Genomic DNA, 14,496 nt, shown 5'->3' with positions numbered 1-14,496 from the left:
AAAGGTTTATTACTTCCGTCTATAATGAAGAACAAACACAAAATTTTATAATTAAAAGCAAACAGTTATATAATCCAAAAATATTTTTTTTTTTATAAATATATCTATTTTTAACATGGAAGAATGTCTAAACCAGTAAAGTGAATATCGAAAATATTCAGCAACTTAACCCTTGTGATGCTATCTTAGTACCTGCTTAGTTGTACCTATTGGCTAATAGTTATAAGGGAATCTCATTCCATTTGATTTAAACAAGATATATCAGGAAAGGAAAATTGCTTTACTCTAACATAAATTAAATTTATAGTTTAATTGAATGCTTCTTTTTTTAAATCTTATAGTTTGCACGTTTATTTATACTAAAACTATCGCTATAACACGTTAAGAGGTGCGATAGCCACTTTTTCTTTTAATTCTTTTAAACCAACAAGCTGTAAAAATATAAGGAATCCGAATCACGTGAAATTAAAACCTGTTCTTAAAAATTTCATAGAAAAAGAAGTCATGTTTTAAATGTGTTGAAGTACATAGACACGAGGAACTACAATTTTAGATACTTCTTTGGCAACATGAAATTACCAGGAAAGGACCATTTAAGAACATCAAAAGGATTAATTTTAATAAAACTAATTAATTTATTTTCGAAATTACTATTTATTTAATCTATAACTATAATCTCAACAAATCCATATTATATCGCATTAAGTGCCGTTAACGTTTTTAAAGAAATTTAATAGGAGATTGAAATTAAACTCAGTATCTAAAATATTAACGGTGCCAGACTCCTAACGCATACCTATAGAATTCTCTTGAATGTTATATGATATATCTATAAGTTATAACCTATCAACACTAACGTATGAAATCGATTAGTTTCTGTCTCGACTGATAAAATATGATAGAACAGTTTAACTCTACCAATACCTGTGAGTGTAATGGCAAAAAGATATTTTTGTGCTGTAGGAACTAGAATATTAAACGCATCCTGACTATGTCACTTGTTAGCGATATTGATCTTGAAGAAAATGTTTGTCTAGACGGAAAAAAGAGAAGTCAATATGAAGAAGGAGAAATCTCGAACTCAGAACAATATTATGTTTCTAGCTATAAGAAATGTGTAGCATTTTCACTCTTTGGCTTATAAATATAAATTGCCGTATCGAAAAATTCTCATCTAGTAATGTAAAAATAAAAAATAAATACTAAAGCATTCAAGAATATCTAGATTAATTTGAAATTTATTTGGGGCGATATAGTAAATACGATATTTTAAAAAATAAATTGTAACATTAAAATAGATTTTTAAATTTATTTTCAACGCTAAAAACTAGTCACAAAATTCCATAATTTCATGTAATATATTGCTATTACCATTATATATCCTTCCTAATCTTCCCTTATTACTAAAAAAGATACTATTGTAGTCGAAATTCCTTTTGATATAAATTTTAATTTTGTTTTGGGGAGCTTTTGAATATAGCAGATGGCAATCCGAACCCCGTTAAAAGTAACCAGGCAGTAGGCAATAGGCAGTTCGCTGTCGGCTGCACCCTGTGTCTCTTTACGACATTTTGCCGTTGCTATTAAAAGATATTTCTTATATTGTGACTATCAAATCTTAGTCTTGTGAATTATTATATTAAAACATAATTGTTTTACAACAATAAATTAGTAATAGGAAAGCAGTTTATAAATTATAAACCAAGACATAAATGTTTCAAGTGCATTTTCTGTTGCATTTATAAATATATTTGTTTAACCAAAGATATCTCTTCATTTATATTAAACATGGTCGATTTTACGGGTAATATATTATAAATTTCAATTACTTTTAATATTTTTGTTTCATATATGATACGTAAATATTTGTTAAGGAAATAATAAGAAATTAATTAGTAATAATATTTTGAACTCTAGATTTAACAGTATCAAATAAGGAAGAAAACAAATTCTATAAAATCGGAAATTGTGCTTTAAAATTTTCTGTTAAAAGCAAAGGAGGTGTTGCTATTGGGCTAGCAAGCTGCCCTGGTGATGATACTATTCACTGGGTAACTATACTTAAGTTTTTTTTTATTATAAGTGTGACACAATTAGTTTATCATGCTATGACCAACAACGTTTTCTAGATTGTAATTGGTAACCGATTTTCCTGGATTGTTCAAACTGATAAAATCAAAACGCCAGGTATTCTATCAGAACATGAATACCGACCTTTTTGGGTTAGTTGGTACAACAATCAAATCAGATTCGGTGTCGGCGGTTTATCTACACCCATAGCAGAGACAACCAAGTTCAAAGATATCAAATATTTGACATTTTCCACATTCAAACGAAACATTGTGAAATTTAAATTGCAATGTGAGTATAAATCACAAACAGACACTTTTTAACAGTTTCCAAGCGAAATATTTAACACATGACAAATCTATTACTATCATAATAACTTAAAATTTTACGAATTTCAAATTCTTTTGAGAAAGTTATTCACTATGAGAAGGTTCTTATTAAAAATAAAAATTATTATGAAAGTTAATATATTTAATATTTGTTAACTTGTGATTTTTTTCTAGAAAGTAATATTTAAATCATATAATGCTGTATAAACTGGACCACTTACATGTTAGTAACTCTTTACTTTAAATTTTTACAAATTTTAATTACAGTGCCCCTCGATTTGCCGGATCCTGTTTATAAAGAGATAGATACTGGAAAGCTAAGATGGGTTAAGATGACTAATGGTGTCTTGCCAGAAGGCGCTCTAATTGGAGGTTTTGAAAATGAAATTCTTTATATAATGAGAGTCATGCATGAGAGTGCATTGACACCTGGGAAGTATGTACCTTCAGAGAAAGCTGGATTTGTGGCCTGGGGATATCGGTCACACCGAAAAACTGAAGATATAGAGGTATACTTACAGCTTTTACTATGACATAAAATCATTTAACATTACATTGTTTTGCATGTTAAAATTCAATAGTAAGGTTTCATAGGTTTGGTAAGATCAATTTATTTTTTATTTAAAAGCTATGTTAACTTTTTATTTAAGCTAAATTTTTGTTAATTATAATGTTAATTTGTTACCAAGTTAACTTTTATATTTAGGAGGTAGATGGTTTTTCAATGTTTTTGCATGTTTGTTTATTTTGTGTGGCTGAGTATAAACAATATTAGAGTTCTAATGTTGCAATGAATCAAACAATTGTTCGTAGTAAGGTAATATTTATGTAAGTGTCACATATGTTAACTTAAATTCTTTTATCATTAATTAACAAATACAAAAGTTAAAATTACTTCAGTAACTTGTATATAAAAAAAATAATACCAAAATTACATAAAGTGCTATTTCGAATTCTCCAATATCGCGTTTCCTATGACGTCAACGCTTGCCGATGTCAAATACAATAATTTCAAAATGGCCGCTTGCCTTTTATATTTAAAATGTATTTAGACATTTTGTTTAATATCAATATATTTCCGAAAAGTTCAAGCTTAATTTTTATATATGGGAGTTACAACACCGAACGACGAACAGTTTTGCGCTGCGACATTACTTGTTCTATGTGTAAATACTCAATACCATAGCTAGCGACGATTATTGTATTCGCAACGCATACTGTTAACTTATATAATATAAACAATTAAAATATAAACTAATAGTAGGAAAGACATTTTACACGCCTCTAAAGTCCATAAACAATACTGAGCGGCTGTTATGTTTTTTATTTTGACATTCTTATTGTTTTTGAATCACAGATTATATTTTTTGATTGGTACACACATTGAGTGGTTTTGTGCGTTTCGCAAATTAAATCCTTTGAAATTCAATATGTTTTACCGACAGGCGAACTTCATTATATAATTATAATAACCAAAAACAAAGTTCGAAATAACAATCAGAATGATCATGGAAACAAATCATTTGCGTTATAAATAAATCTTTGTTAAATATTATTTGATGATGTTAAGACTTCCTAAGCGTCCCTTTAAGTAAAGTAAAGATCGCGGGGTTATTCTTAGGTGAATCATGAATTGCTTCATGTTCTACACCAGTTGGGCTCAAAGTTCACGTGTTATCGCTTATGTAGAACAAACAAATCGAGATTTTAAACCGAATTTTACTTTATTGATTTTCATATCTTTTATAATTTAAAATTTTGTCGACTCCGCGTTTCAAACCTTATGACTATTCATATGAAAATTAGATCGATGGCTGATAAGCATCTCGTTGCTTAACAAGATTTCTCTTGTAGAATATGGAAAGAAAAAAGAATAGGGAAATATTTTTTCCTGCAAAATAGCATTTCAAATGCAATCAGTAACCATTTTGTTACAGATTTTGTGCGGGTACGATGGTATTTGGGTCCCAACCGAGAAAGATATAATTCCTTTTGGGGCGCCAATTTGTGGTCTTACAGAATACGGGGAGGATATGTTTGTCGGTCGGGCGCTATATGACGATATTCTTATGCCGGGCAAAATAGCTCCTTCGCACAAAGTTTGTTATTTGGCATACGAGGATAGGACTGTATCTAATCAGTCCTACGAAATTTTAGTGTTGCTAAATTGTAGGAATCATCTTCATTTGTAACAATTCATCTTACTGCCAAACGCACTCAACACAAGCTGTGGTACCTAAAATTGATATTTGGAATATTTTTTTTTTCTTTTTTGGATTTTATTTTATTGTTTTTTTTTATTTTCTTTTTAGCGTTAGACATCTCCTTGTGTTATCCTGATTTTGAAATTATCACGAGTTTTTGGTTCCGGTTAAGTGCCGTTCGCTAGTCATAACCGTAGTGCAATTTAGTATGGAGAAGAAAATTGTCACGGAAACCTGTCCCATTCGAGCTTCCAATCGAAATGTTCAAGTGACATTGCACTGATAGTAAGTCATTAGATATATCGATTATCGGGTTATCTAAAAAAGTCCAATCCAGTCTAATCCAGTAAGATAAGTACGTTCAAATGTATTTGGGACCTTTAATAATAAATAAATGCTGACTGAAGAAGTTTCAATTATATTTAAATAATATCGTATGTGCTTATTACCGTATTTTTGTTGTAAATAGGTTGTAATGGAAATGTCGTCACGTTATTAAGTTGCAAGAATACCTAAACATTTGGTGGCTATAATTTTTTTTTGCATTTTAGGGATGGCTAATTCATATCTAAATAAGATGATTTATGATTCCGTATTCCGTATTTTTCTATTTATAATAAATTTTACAGATATGTCAACTTGAAAACGTTTTTTCAGATACTTTGTGGATATGATGGAATTTGGAAGTTGCTACGACCGACGATTAAAAAAATGTCCTTGCCGGGGGCGGTGCAAGGTGGTTACAAGTTAGTGCAGTCTGTGTCCGGGATAAACCAAGAACCTCTCTTCGTGTGCCGAGCTTTAGATACGACCGGTGTTATTCCTGGATCACTGAAAACATTAACTAAGTTTTGCGACTATGCCTCTGAAGAGAAATCTCAATGGAGCTCGACATACGAAATTTTAACCGTTCTTAACCCCGAGGAATAGGCGTACTACCATTGAATATTATCGTGAACAATTAAATGTAACCGTTTTACCCTCAAGTATAGGAATAGTTTTAATTTCCGAGTCATTTATGATGTAATCAGTATTTAATTATTCAAACAATAAACTATTATAATGCTCAAATTCTTTATTATTTCCACAATCCTCTTACGACTCTGACTTATAATGAAAGTACTGTATTATAGGAGATAACTATTTTTAGACGGACTATTTTTTTAATATGCACCGTCTTGGAATGCGTTGGCGAATTAATTTTTTTCCCCTTGAGTATGGATGAGCCTTGTTTGAAAGTGGATAAATTAAGACTGCGAATATAAGAACTCTTCGGCGAATGTGATGTGATGTGTCTACATAAGTCAATTTACATAAAACCCGTACAAGAGTTTCAATTATCGAGTTTTGCAAGTGTATAAGAGGAACGTCTACTACGGTTTTCCGATGTTTCTTTGACGGCTTCCGTATTCGTTGTTGAATGTAGAACCGCTTATTACTATTGAGAAAAATAAGGCAAATCTTTTAAAACGCTCAAGGAGTGTACTCAAGGAATGTTGATTGCTGTGCGCCATGACAGAAATCCGTCAACACACGAGCACAAAAAAATGTTAATCGGTGGGAATTTGTTGCAGATATTGTGCGGTTATGATGGTATTTGGTTTCCGACTGAGAGAGACAGCATACCCGCTGAGGCAATGGTCGGTGGATGTACAGAATACTTCGAAACAATGTTTGTCGGTCGCGCAGTACATGAGGACTATTACATACCCGGGAAAGTAGTGCCTTCACACAGAGTTTGCTATGTCCCATATAAGGGCAATGAAATCGCTAAGCCGAAATATGTTACTTTAGTAAAAGCAAACTAGAAACAATCCGAGACATCTGTAGAAAGTGGTTTTGCTGAGAACCTGCAGTTAAATAATATAGGTTCATTTACAATGACAAGCAATATAAAAATTTCTGAAATCTTTTTTTTAAGATTATCTAGTGCAAACAGTAATAGCAATGACCTAAAAGTCTGACTATTGATATTGTTGTAAAAATTTTTTTGGGCTTTTTGGATAAAAAGCTAAGTAACACAAATGGCAGAAGCTATAATCGTTACTTATGAGTTCATTTCAAAATATTCAGGAGAGGAATTAGTCCTGAAATGGGGTACAATGGCTTTCTTTCTAGTGATCTTCAAGAAATCGAAACCTGTGGGTAATCTTATTATATTATGAATGCTTATAGCAGATACCTGTGCCTTTATTATAACAAGGTATATTTTCCTCAGGTGACGACGTTAATAATCATTTAATCCAATAGTTAAATATTGAACTTAAATATATTTTTTTTAATTTTTCCAATAGGAAATAGGAAATAATACAAAAAGTTTATACATTATTAAAAATAATTTAATAAAAAATATATTAACAGGCCATTGTGTAACCAAAATAAATGTGTATTATGCAGTGCATTAAAATATCATCCAGGCACGACGTGATTACATACGAACACTAAGCTGCACAGAGTGCTAAAAGCGTAATTTATTGGACGAGGACTTCGTAGTCAGGGAAGCCGAGTTCTTGGCCTCCAAATGAAATGTAGCAAACGCCATGAGACTGCTGAACTTTTCCTGTTGTGATGCTGCCTTCGTGATTCACTCTGCCGACGTACAGAGTCTCCCCATCTTCGGATTGTCCTCCCGGTAGGGCTCCGGGGGGAATGTTGGAACCGCTGGTTGCTATCCAGTTGTTAGGACCTCCAACCAAAACCTATAACATTATGATATTTTTATACTAGACTTATTGTTATTTGAAATATTTTTCTTTTGAATAGTTAATTTGTATAATTTTCTTTCAATTAACTCTAAAATATAACCTTATACAAAAGGTTTTACTATTATGTTATATATTCCAAAAAGTATACTTAAATATATCGTTAAATCATACCTGATATTCAGGTTTTCCGTGTTCTTGTCCACCCCATGGAACATACGCGCAACCGTGAGACCCTACAAGTTTTCCAGGGAGTAGTGCCCCTTCATGTTGCGCTCTAGCTACGTATAAAGCTTCGCCGGAGCAATCTTGGCCGCCTACAACCGCACCTGGAGGCACTTGTCCTGAGGTAGCGTCGACCCACACGCCAGAAGCACCTGATCCAGGTACTGGAGCGACGCCAGGGTAGCCGGGAGGTGGGCTGTATAAAGCAGCAGCGGAAGGAGCCGATGGTGGTGGAGGCACTACAATAACAAGATACTTTTAGTATATAAACATTAAATTATACACATCTAAGCTATTACTTTATGATTGAGACGATAAGCATTGGGATGCAAATGAGACTAAATCAAAACATGAATAATGAACGACAAGGAATCAAAAGAAAAAGAAAATTTGTTATTTCAATAACTTATTAAGTTCCGTATATTAAACATGGATGAATTGAGATATGAGTAGTGGATGAAGCAATAAAATGACACACAGAAGACTATAAGAAGGTTAATAATAGTTAAACAGAATGTGAGAAGAAAATAATAAACATATCAAAGACCAACAACACACAAAATGTACCCAACCTACCAGACACAATCCATCTCGAGGGCAAACTTCTTAAAATATTTAATGGATATATTGAATAATCACACATATAGAACACCATCTATGTTTAATTTGTTAGTTTTCAACCAGTAATATGCTAACAGGCAATTGTTGTATAAATAAGACATTATATGCAGTGCCAGCAATTAACATTAAAGCGCATTCAAGATCGAAGGTCACTCAACGTGGCTGCGCGTTCCCTTTGTAGAAATGAGAAATACGCCAATTGCCCCTTGCACCATAACCGGTGCGGACACCGAAGTGCAATACAGGGAAAGGCGTTGGATCCACCCATTCCATGAGAATTGCACCAGTTCCTCCGTCGCGGACGGTCAATCTGCCACAGCGCCATTCGAAGATGAACTTCCTAAACTCATTGGCGTTCATAAGACTCGGTGTTGGAACGGTAACCTACGGAGTGTCACAGATATACTTGCTAAGTAACGATGTCCCACTGGATCGCGGTGTCAAAACGTTATCTACCTTATCCGGTTTTTGTCTGCAGTGTCTGATCACAGATTGTGTATTTTCCCAGCCACCAAGGATGACTTCGTACATTGGATCGATTTCTGCGGGTGCCGATGTCAAACAGACGTGGCAATTGTGAGGTCCTCGATATTCGAATTCCAAAGATCCTGCTGCCACCGGCCCGAATTTATACTCTAACTTGTCCGGAGTATTAAACTCGGCTCCATCTGTGCCGTAAATTTCCGAGAATGAAATGTTGGGTACATTTTGTATGACCTTAAATGAGTAAAATGATGTAAAATGAGCAACTTACCTTCAATCTTCCATGTGCCACTAGCGCCCCAGCCAGTGCAGACACCGACGAAACCAATGGGGAAAGGTTCCGGATCTTGCCAAGAAATGAAGGGAATTGCTTCTCCTTCGCGACCCGCTGAAATAATGCCGCCGTCCCAACGCACCCAAAAGCCACGGAACTCTCCACCGTTGAGAATGTTGGGTGTGTCAATTTCAGCCTTCTCTGGTTTCGTTCTGTTCCGTCTGATGACACTCTTTGTGTTGCCCCAACCGCCGATGAATATCTGCAATGATTATTTTTGATTTTATTGGAATGGCTTTATTTTAGTTTATATATAAATTTGGTTTATAAAGTCGACACAACCTAATCTTGAGGCAGTAGTCCTTAAATGATTGACATAAAATTTTCGATTAACCTTTACGTTGAATGAGACCGAGTATGATAAAAAATTCAAAAACATTTGTATATATCCAAAACGTTCAAAACTTAACCATTATCCACATAATTATATAGTTCTATTATGTGTAATTATAAACGATATATTTACTATATATTATTACCTACTATTCAATTAATTGATATGTATACTTTATTTACAAATCTTTATTTTGAAACAGAGAAAACCTTATTAAGATATCGCAATATAATTTTATATTTAGTTCAGTCTATGTAAGACGTTCGGTTACTTTTTATCTAAACTGTGACAACCAAATGATAATTTAAGCTAACTGATCTACATATACTGCATAGTGATGCTTGATCCTAATAAGTTTAACAGACACTAGATATAAACAATAAGACGATTACAGATTATACTGGGTAGGGCCAGTACTAATACCAATTACATTTAATGTTGTTGGTGATACAGAGGTACTGTCTACATTCATTTCTATAGGATTAGTACACCCATGCACATATGTAGCACATATTAATCAAATATACTAGAAGTGTTTTGTTGAAATCTCAAATTTATCAAAATATATATCATACCTCAACCATGGGGTCGGACTCCTGAGGGCCCATGGTGAGGGCAATATGAGCGTCATTAGGTGATCTTATCTTGAACTGGACGGAGCCACTGGCAATTGGGAAGAAATGGTATTGAAGGTTGTCCTCCGTCGCAACATCTGTAAGGTAATTATGCAAAATAAAAAAACCGTCAATTTTCGTAAGCAATTTATCGTTACCATACTTTTTCAAAAACAAAGGTACATTTATTTTACTATAAAAATATTGGTTTGTTAATTATGGCAATTGCAATTAAAACATCTAGTGTGTATATTTACAGTCTTTGATAAAAGAATGAATTTTTTCAAACTGGTTAAACAATAAAGAAAAAAGACGGGAGAAGAAGAGAGAAGAAAACGGGAGAAATGCTTTGTCTCGTTCAGTTTTACCTATTATATAGCCTCTAATCTATAACACCGTAAATATAGACAGGCAAAGAGAAAATAATTTTCATTAAATGCAAACATGTCTTAATATATTACTTTGGTAACGCATTAAAAGTTTCTAAAATATGTCACAGCTTAAAATACATAAAATATCAGAATATTTTCATACACTAAGAAAGAAAGGGGATCGATGCCTTAATTTAGTTAATACATATATAAAATAGATATTCCGGTATTCCGTTTGTAATCAAGTGGGTCTCCTAACAGCATTCCTAAAAATAGATCGTATTGGTATGCGCAAACAAGCCAGAGAGGCGCACCCCGCTATGCGCACACACGTTCATCGACTTTACCATTTCTCTTTAATCGATTGTAATCTAAACTTACGTACTAAGAGATTTCGAGGACATATTTTTCAAATAATAAGCGATTATTTTTTTATTTCCTGTGTATCTGGCAGACGTGCTACCGAAGATAATAAAATTACATTATATAAGTACTACACACAAACTATTAAACAATTATAAGGGAGCGTCATAGATTATAATGAAATAACAAGTTGTTTGATTACTAATTGCGTTTGAAATGGTCCAGCAATAATTACTTGGTATTTAAACCATGCATTGTATACTAAACAAATCAATCATTTAAAATAACGACCAAAATAATGTTGGTTTTAATATTGTTCAATGATTTCATTGAATTTTGTTACTTCATAAAAATTATAGGTACTGCATTGACAATGGTGTTGCAGAGGTTAAGCGGACAAATCAATAACGGTCCAGTTATGTAAGGAGGCACCGTTTCCTATTCATGAAACACATAAGGATCTGCGGATGTGGTGGTTGTAGAATAAGAATTATAACATATTTCTAACAATACCTTTATCAAAGCATATATAAATAGGTTTTTTATAATGTTACTCGATTCTATTTTATTTTTTGTGTGGCTGACTCTTTACTATTTTGGTTGCTATTCCATACGAGAAGATTACGTAAATGACAAAGAATTTGAAGGCATTTATCGAACAAAAAAACTAATTAATTCATACTCAGTAATGTTAGAACTGGAAATACATTTTCACACGATGTTATCTGTGGAACCGTTTATTTATCTGCATGGAATATTAATTAATCAAATACTTATTAAGGTTTCAAACTGAATTCAAGCCTGAATACTTCGCAGGTCTAGCTGCAATTGTGATTTGTGACTAACAATTTATTGTTGATGACCTCATTCTACTCGGTGTAGATAGTTATTAGTTTACAATGTCACAGCTCCTACTCACAACATCTAAGGTCTGACAATATTGATGTTGTTGTGATGATGTAAGCTGTATTAATAGAGTATGAGCCAATCAGATTGAAGCTAACTAGCGTTATAATTTCTTAAGGTTTCTTGATTATGATCATGTCACAGTTGTGCTGTTTGGATCAGCAATAATTATATATAACAAGTGAAATTAATCATTTGTGATCGATTTCAGGAAACTTAAAACGAACACATCGCTTTTTGGCCTCCAGCCAACGTAATGCCGGTTATTTGTTTCTACCGGCTCGTATAAAAAGAATTTTTAGATCAAAATTTTAGAATATACCAAAACTGAAAAGTAATTTAAAAATGTGGGCTATTTAAATGAGCTATTTGTAGAATTGTTTGAAACTTACCGAGAATGTTTGCCATGTTTGGAATTAATGAACTTCTTTATATAAAACTACTGTACGTGAGAGCTGAGTGCGAGCACTGAGCCAACTGCCATTTGCCAAGCGAAGTTGGTACTTGGTCGATCTCAGGGCCGCGATTCCGAGACTACGTAACAGAGTATGATGTCATCCTTACCTGATTCAACCACAGAAGTATGTCTGTTTTCGTATTTTTTTTAATTATTCAACTTATGATTAAGTCATGACGAATTTTATGGCTGCATCGTATTTGTAACTTATTTAATTTTTATAACTAATTTTAACTAACCGGATCGTCTGCGTATTTTGTGACTAGCAAAAAGAATATTTGTTACATTTTATACCAAGCATCTCAGATTTCTTTTATTGATAAAAATATATAGACTTCTTGTTGGAAATCATATAAAAGAAAAAATACCAAATTTTTATTTGTTCTTAGTTAAAAATTCATAAGTGTTTATGTAGAAAACCTAACAGTGTTGAGGTGCATTAAGAAGCTTGAAGCAAGGCTTGACAAAATTTGCAATCAAATGGAGAGGCGAGAAAAAAAGAATGTACGAAAAAATATTTGGTGCTCTTTAGGTTTTTCTTATCATTCGAAATGGTTTTGACAAAAGAAGTGTTACATTATGTATTCTAAATTATTAACGAAATTAAAAAAATATATGTTCCAAAATCCGTTGTTTTTGTAAACATTATTTAATCTTTAAAGATGAAATTTATTTTTAATTATTGAACGTTTATAAATAAATTTTAATTTAAAATTGAAGATCAGACAGCGCGTACTGAAATCTCCCAAGCGGAACAGCCGGTTTAAGTTAGTGAACGGAATAACAATAAACTATTTAGTATATAACCTTCACTGTCCTAACGGGTCAAGGTTTATCAGATATTGTGTATTGTATCATTACACTAGTAAACATAAATATTCTTTAAGTAAAAATGTGAATTTGCTTTCATTCGAAGAAATTTACGTTGTTTGAATGGTTGCCAGTCATTCTTAAAATAATGTTAGTCTGCTATAAAAAAAAATATCATGCAATGGTTTAAATATAATACGAACGATTCTCAGAAGTGCTCTACACAAAATAGACTTTCCTTTTAATCAGTGTCCTCAAAAATATAAAAGACTTCTTTAATATATTACTTTATAACAATAAGAAAAGAATTAGACTTTGCCTCAATATACCGCTGAAGGACAGATATTTATCAAGGGTGACCACTTTTGTACTTCAAGGTATTCCGTAATCTAATTCTTTGGCTTTCAGGGCCATTTATTATTTACGTTAACCGGTAGCAGCAGCGAGATGTTCGAGGGTAACAGAAGTGTGATTTTAAATAATAAATTGTATTATAAATCCTGAATTTTATAATGTTGCATTTAAAACTCACAACAGGAATTTAAAAACGTTTTAAAATGTATCTCTATTGTCAGAAATCTAATTACGAAACTGTTGGTCAATAGGAAAGTTATGATAAAAATCACAATACCACAAATATCACAAATTTTCTGCGATTATTTCGACTATTTAGAGTAGAAATTTCATACAGTTTCTATGATTCATCAGATCAAATGTCACAAAGGTGATTAACGTTGCGTGTCTCAAGATATGTACGCTTGGCACAACTTTACAATATCACTCTAAATATGAATCGTTTCCCGTGTCTCGATCAATACCATACATTGTATTATAATTTACGAAGATTTATTATAGAAAAACTATCAACGCTCCGTACCTATATGGTGTAACGATGCATACAGAGGCAAGCATACCGTTGTGAAATATGATCTGCAGGTAGGTAAACAATACCAACCTTCGATATGGTGAAGTGTACTTTTGACAACACTTAATCTACGCTTTAATCACGATAATGACAGTATTCAAATTGATATTGAAAAAGAAAGTGCGAATAGAGTTGATATTTGTTATCATCGGACGTACAGACGCACGGTGGGCCATCTACCTCTTCGTTGTATGTAGATTTATTTCACATACGAATAAACGAAAACTACGTGTCCTCATTCTTCGTGCCCTCACCAAAGGATTGGAACAGTTTCCGACTGATTCTGTGTTTCCTTCCAATTACAATTGGGATATTTTTAAGTCTAGAGTGAATAGGCTGTTATTGAGATACACAAGTACTATCCAGTCGCAAGTTAAAAAAGGACCTTAATTGAGGTTAGATGTAAATGTCAATCAAGATTTATTCGATAACCAGATTGTTTAAGTTTCTTTAGGAATTTTTAGACGTACAATTTACCAATAATTTCGAATTTAATTAAGCCAGGAAGATGACAAATGTGCGATACCGAGATAGAGTTATGATACTCTGTCAAGATTCTATAAAAATAAAAAATATAGCATTAAGGCAGTGGTAGGCACATACTTATATCATTAAAATTTTCTTTATTTGAAATAAAACATGAATTTACTTCATAAATATACGTTTCACAACCGGCACATAATAACTTTAACAACCACATTAGCAATAATTTTTCTATGAGCCAGTTGTTAGAGAATAACCAATTTAT

The 14,496-nt window shown here is 32.6% G+C and overlaps 2 protein-coding genes across 6 annotated transcripts; one reads left to right on the top strand and one right to left on the bottom strand.

The window, feature by feature from the left end:
- The first annotated feature begins 1,519 nt into the window (after nt 1–1,519).
- Nucleotides 1,520–6,586, top strand: LOC116779079 (uncharacterized). 4 transcript variants are annotated; one of them, XR_004354164.2, is made up of 7 exons: nt 1,523–1,804; nt 1,918–2,051; nt 2,130–2,361; nt 2,667–2,908; nt 4,337–4,631; nt 4,712–4,888; nt 5,261–5,674. XR_004354164.2 is itself a non-coding variant. In XM_032673241.2 (5 exons), the coding sequence occupies exons 1-5, from the start codon at nt 1,789–1,791 to the stop codon at nt 6,409–6,411; spliced, it is 858 nt and encodes a 285-aa protein (XP_032529132.2). In that variant the 5' UTR covers nt 1,520–1,788; the 3' UTR covers nt 6,412–6,586. The 4 variants fall into 4 exon arrangements, 2 of the variants coding, with proteins under 2 accessions (XP_032529132.2, XP_032529131.1); XR_009753941.1 differs by lacking the exon at nt 4,337–4,631 and having other exon boundaries at nt 1,522–1,804; XM_032673241.2 differs by lacking the exons at nt 4,337–4,631; nt 4,712–4,888; nt 5,261–5,674 and adding an exon at nt 6,178–6,586 and having other exon boundaries at nt 1,520–1,804.
- A 334-nt stretch (nt 6,587–6,920) lies between these two features.
- Nucleotides 6,921–12,108, bottom strand: LOC116778867 (uncharacterized). Of its 2 annotated transcripts, XM_032672920.2 has the most exons (7): nt 11,949–12,108; nt 9,878–10,014; nt 8,906–9,170; nt 8,608–8,819; nt 8,310–8,535; nt 7,480–7,769; nt 6,921–7,302 (listed from the first exon to the last, which is right to left on the bottom strand). In XM_032672920.2, exons 1-7 carry the CDS (start codon nt 11,962–11,964, stop codon nt 7,075–7,077), a joined length of 1,374 nt encoding a protein of 457 aa, XP_032528811.2. In that variant the 5' UTR covers nt 11,965–12,108; the 3' UTR covers nt 6,921–7,074. The 2 variants fall into 2 exon arrangements, with proteins under 2 accessions (XP_032528811.2, XP_032528812.2); XM_032672921.2 differs by lacking the exons at nt 8,310–8,535; nt 8,608–8,819.
- Nucleotides 12,109–14,496: the final 2,388 nt, after the last annotated feature.

This window comes from Danaus plexippus, chromosome 6 (genome assembly GCF_018135715.1).
Source record: "Danaus plexippus chromosome 6, MEX_DaPlex, whole genome shotgun sequence".
Lineage (NCBI taxonomy): Eukaryota > Metazoa > Arthropoda > Insecta > Lepidoptera > Nymphalidae > Danaus > Danaus plexippus.
The sequence above is the reverse complement of the archived record's forward strand: the minus strand, read 5'-3'. Positions and strand labels throughout refer to the sequence as shown.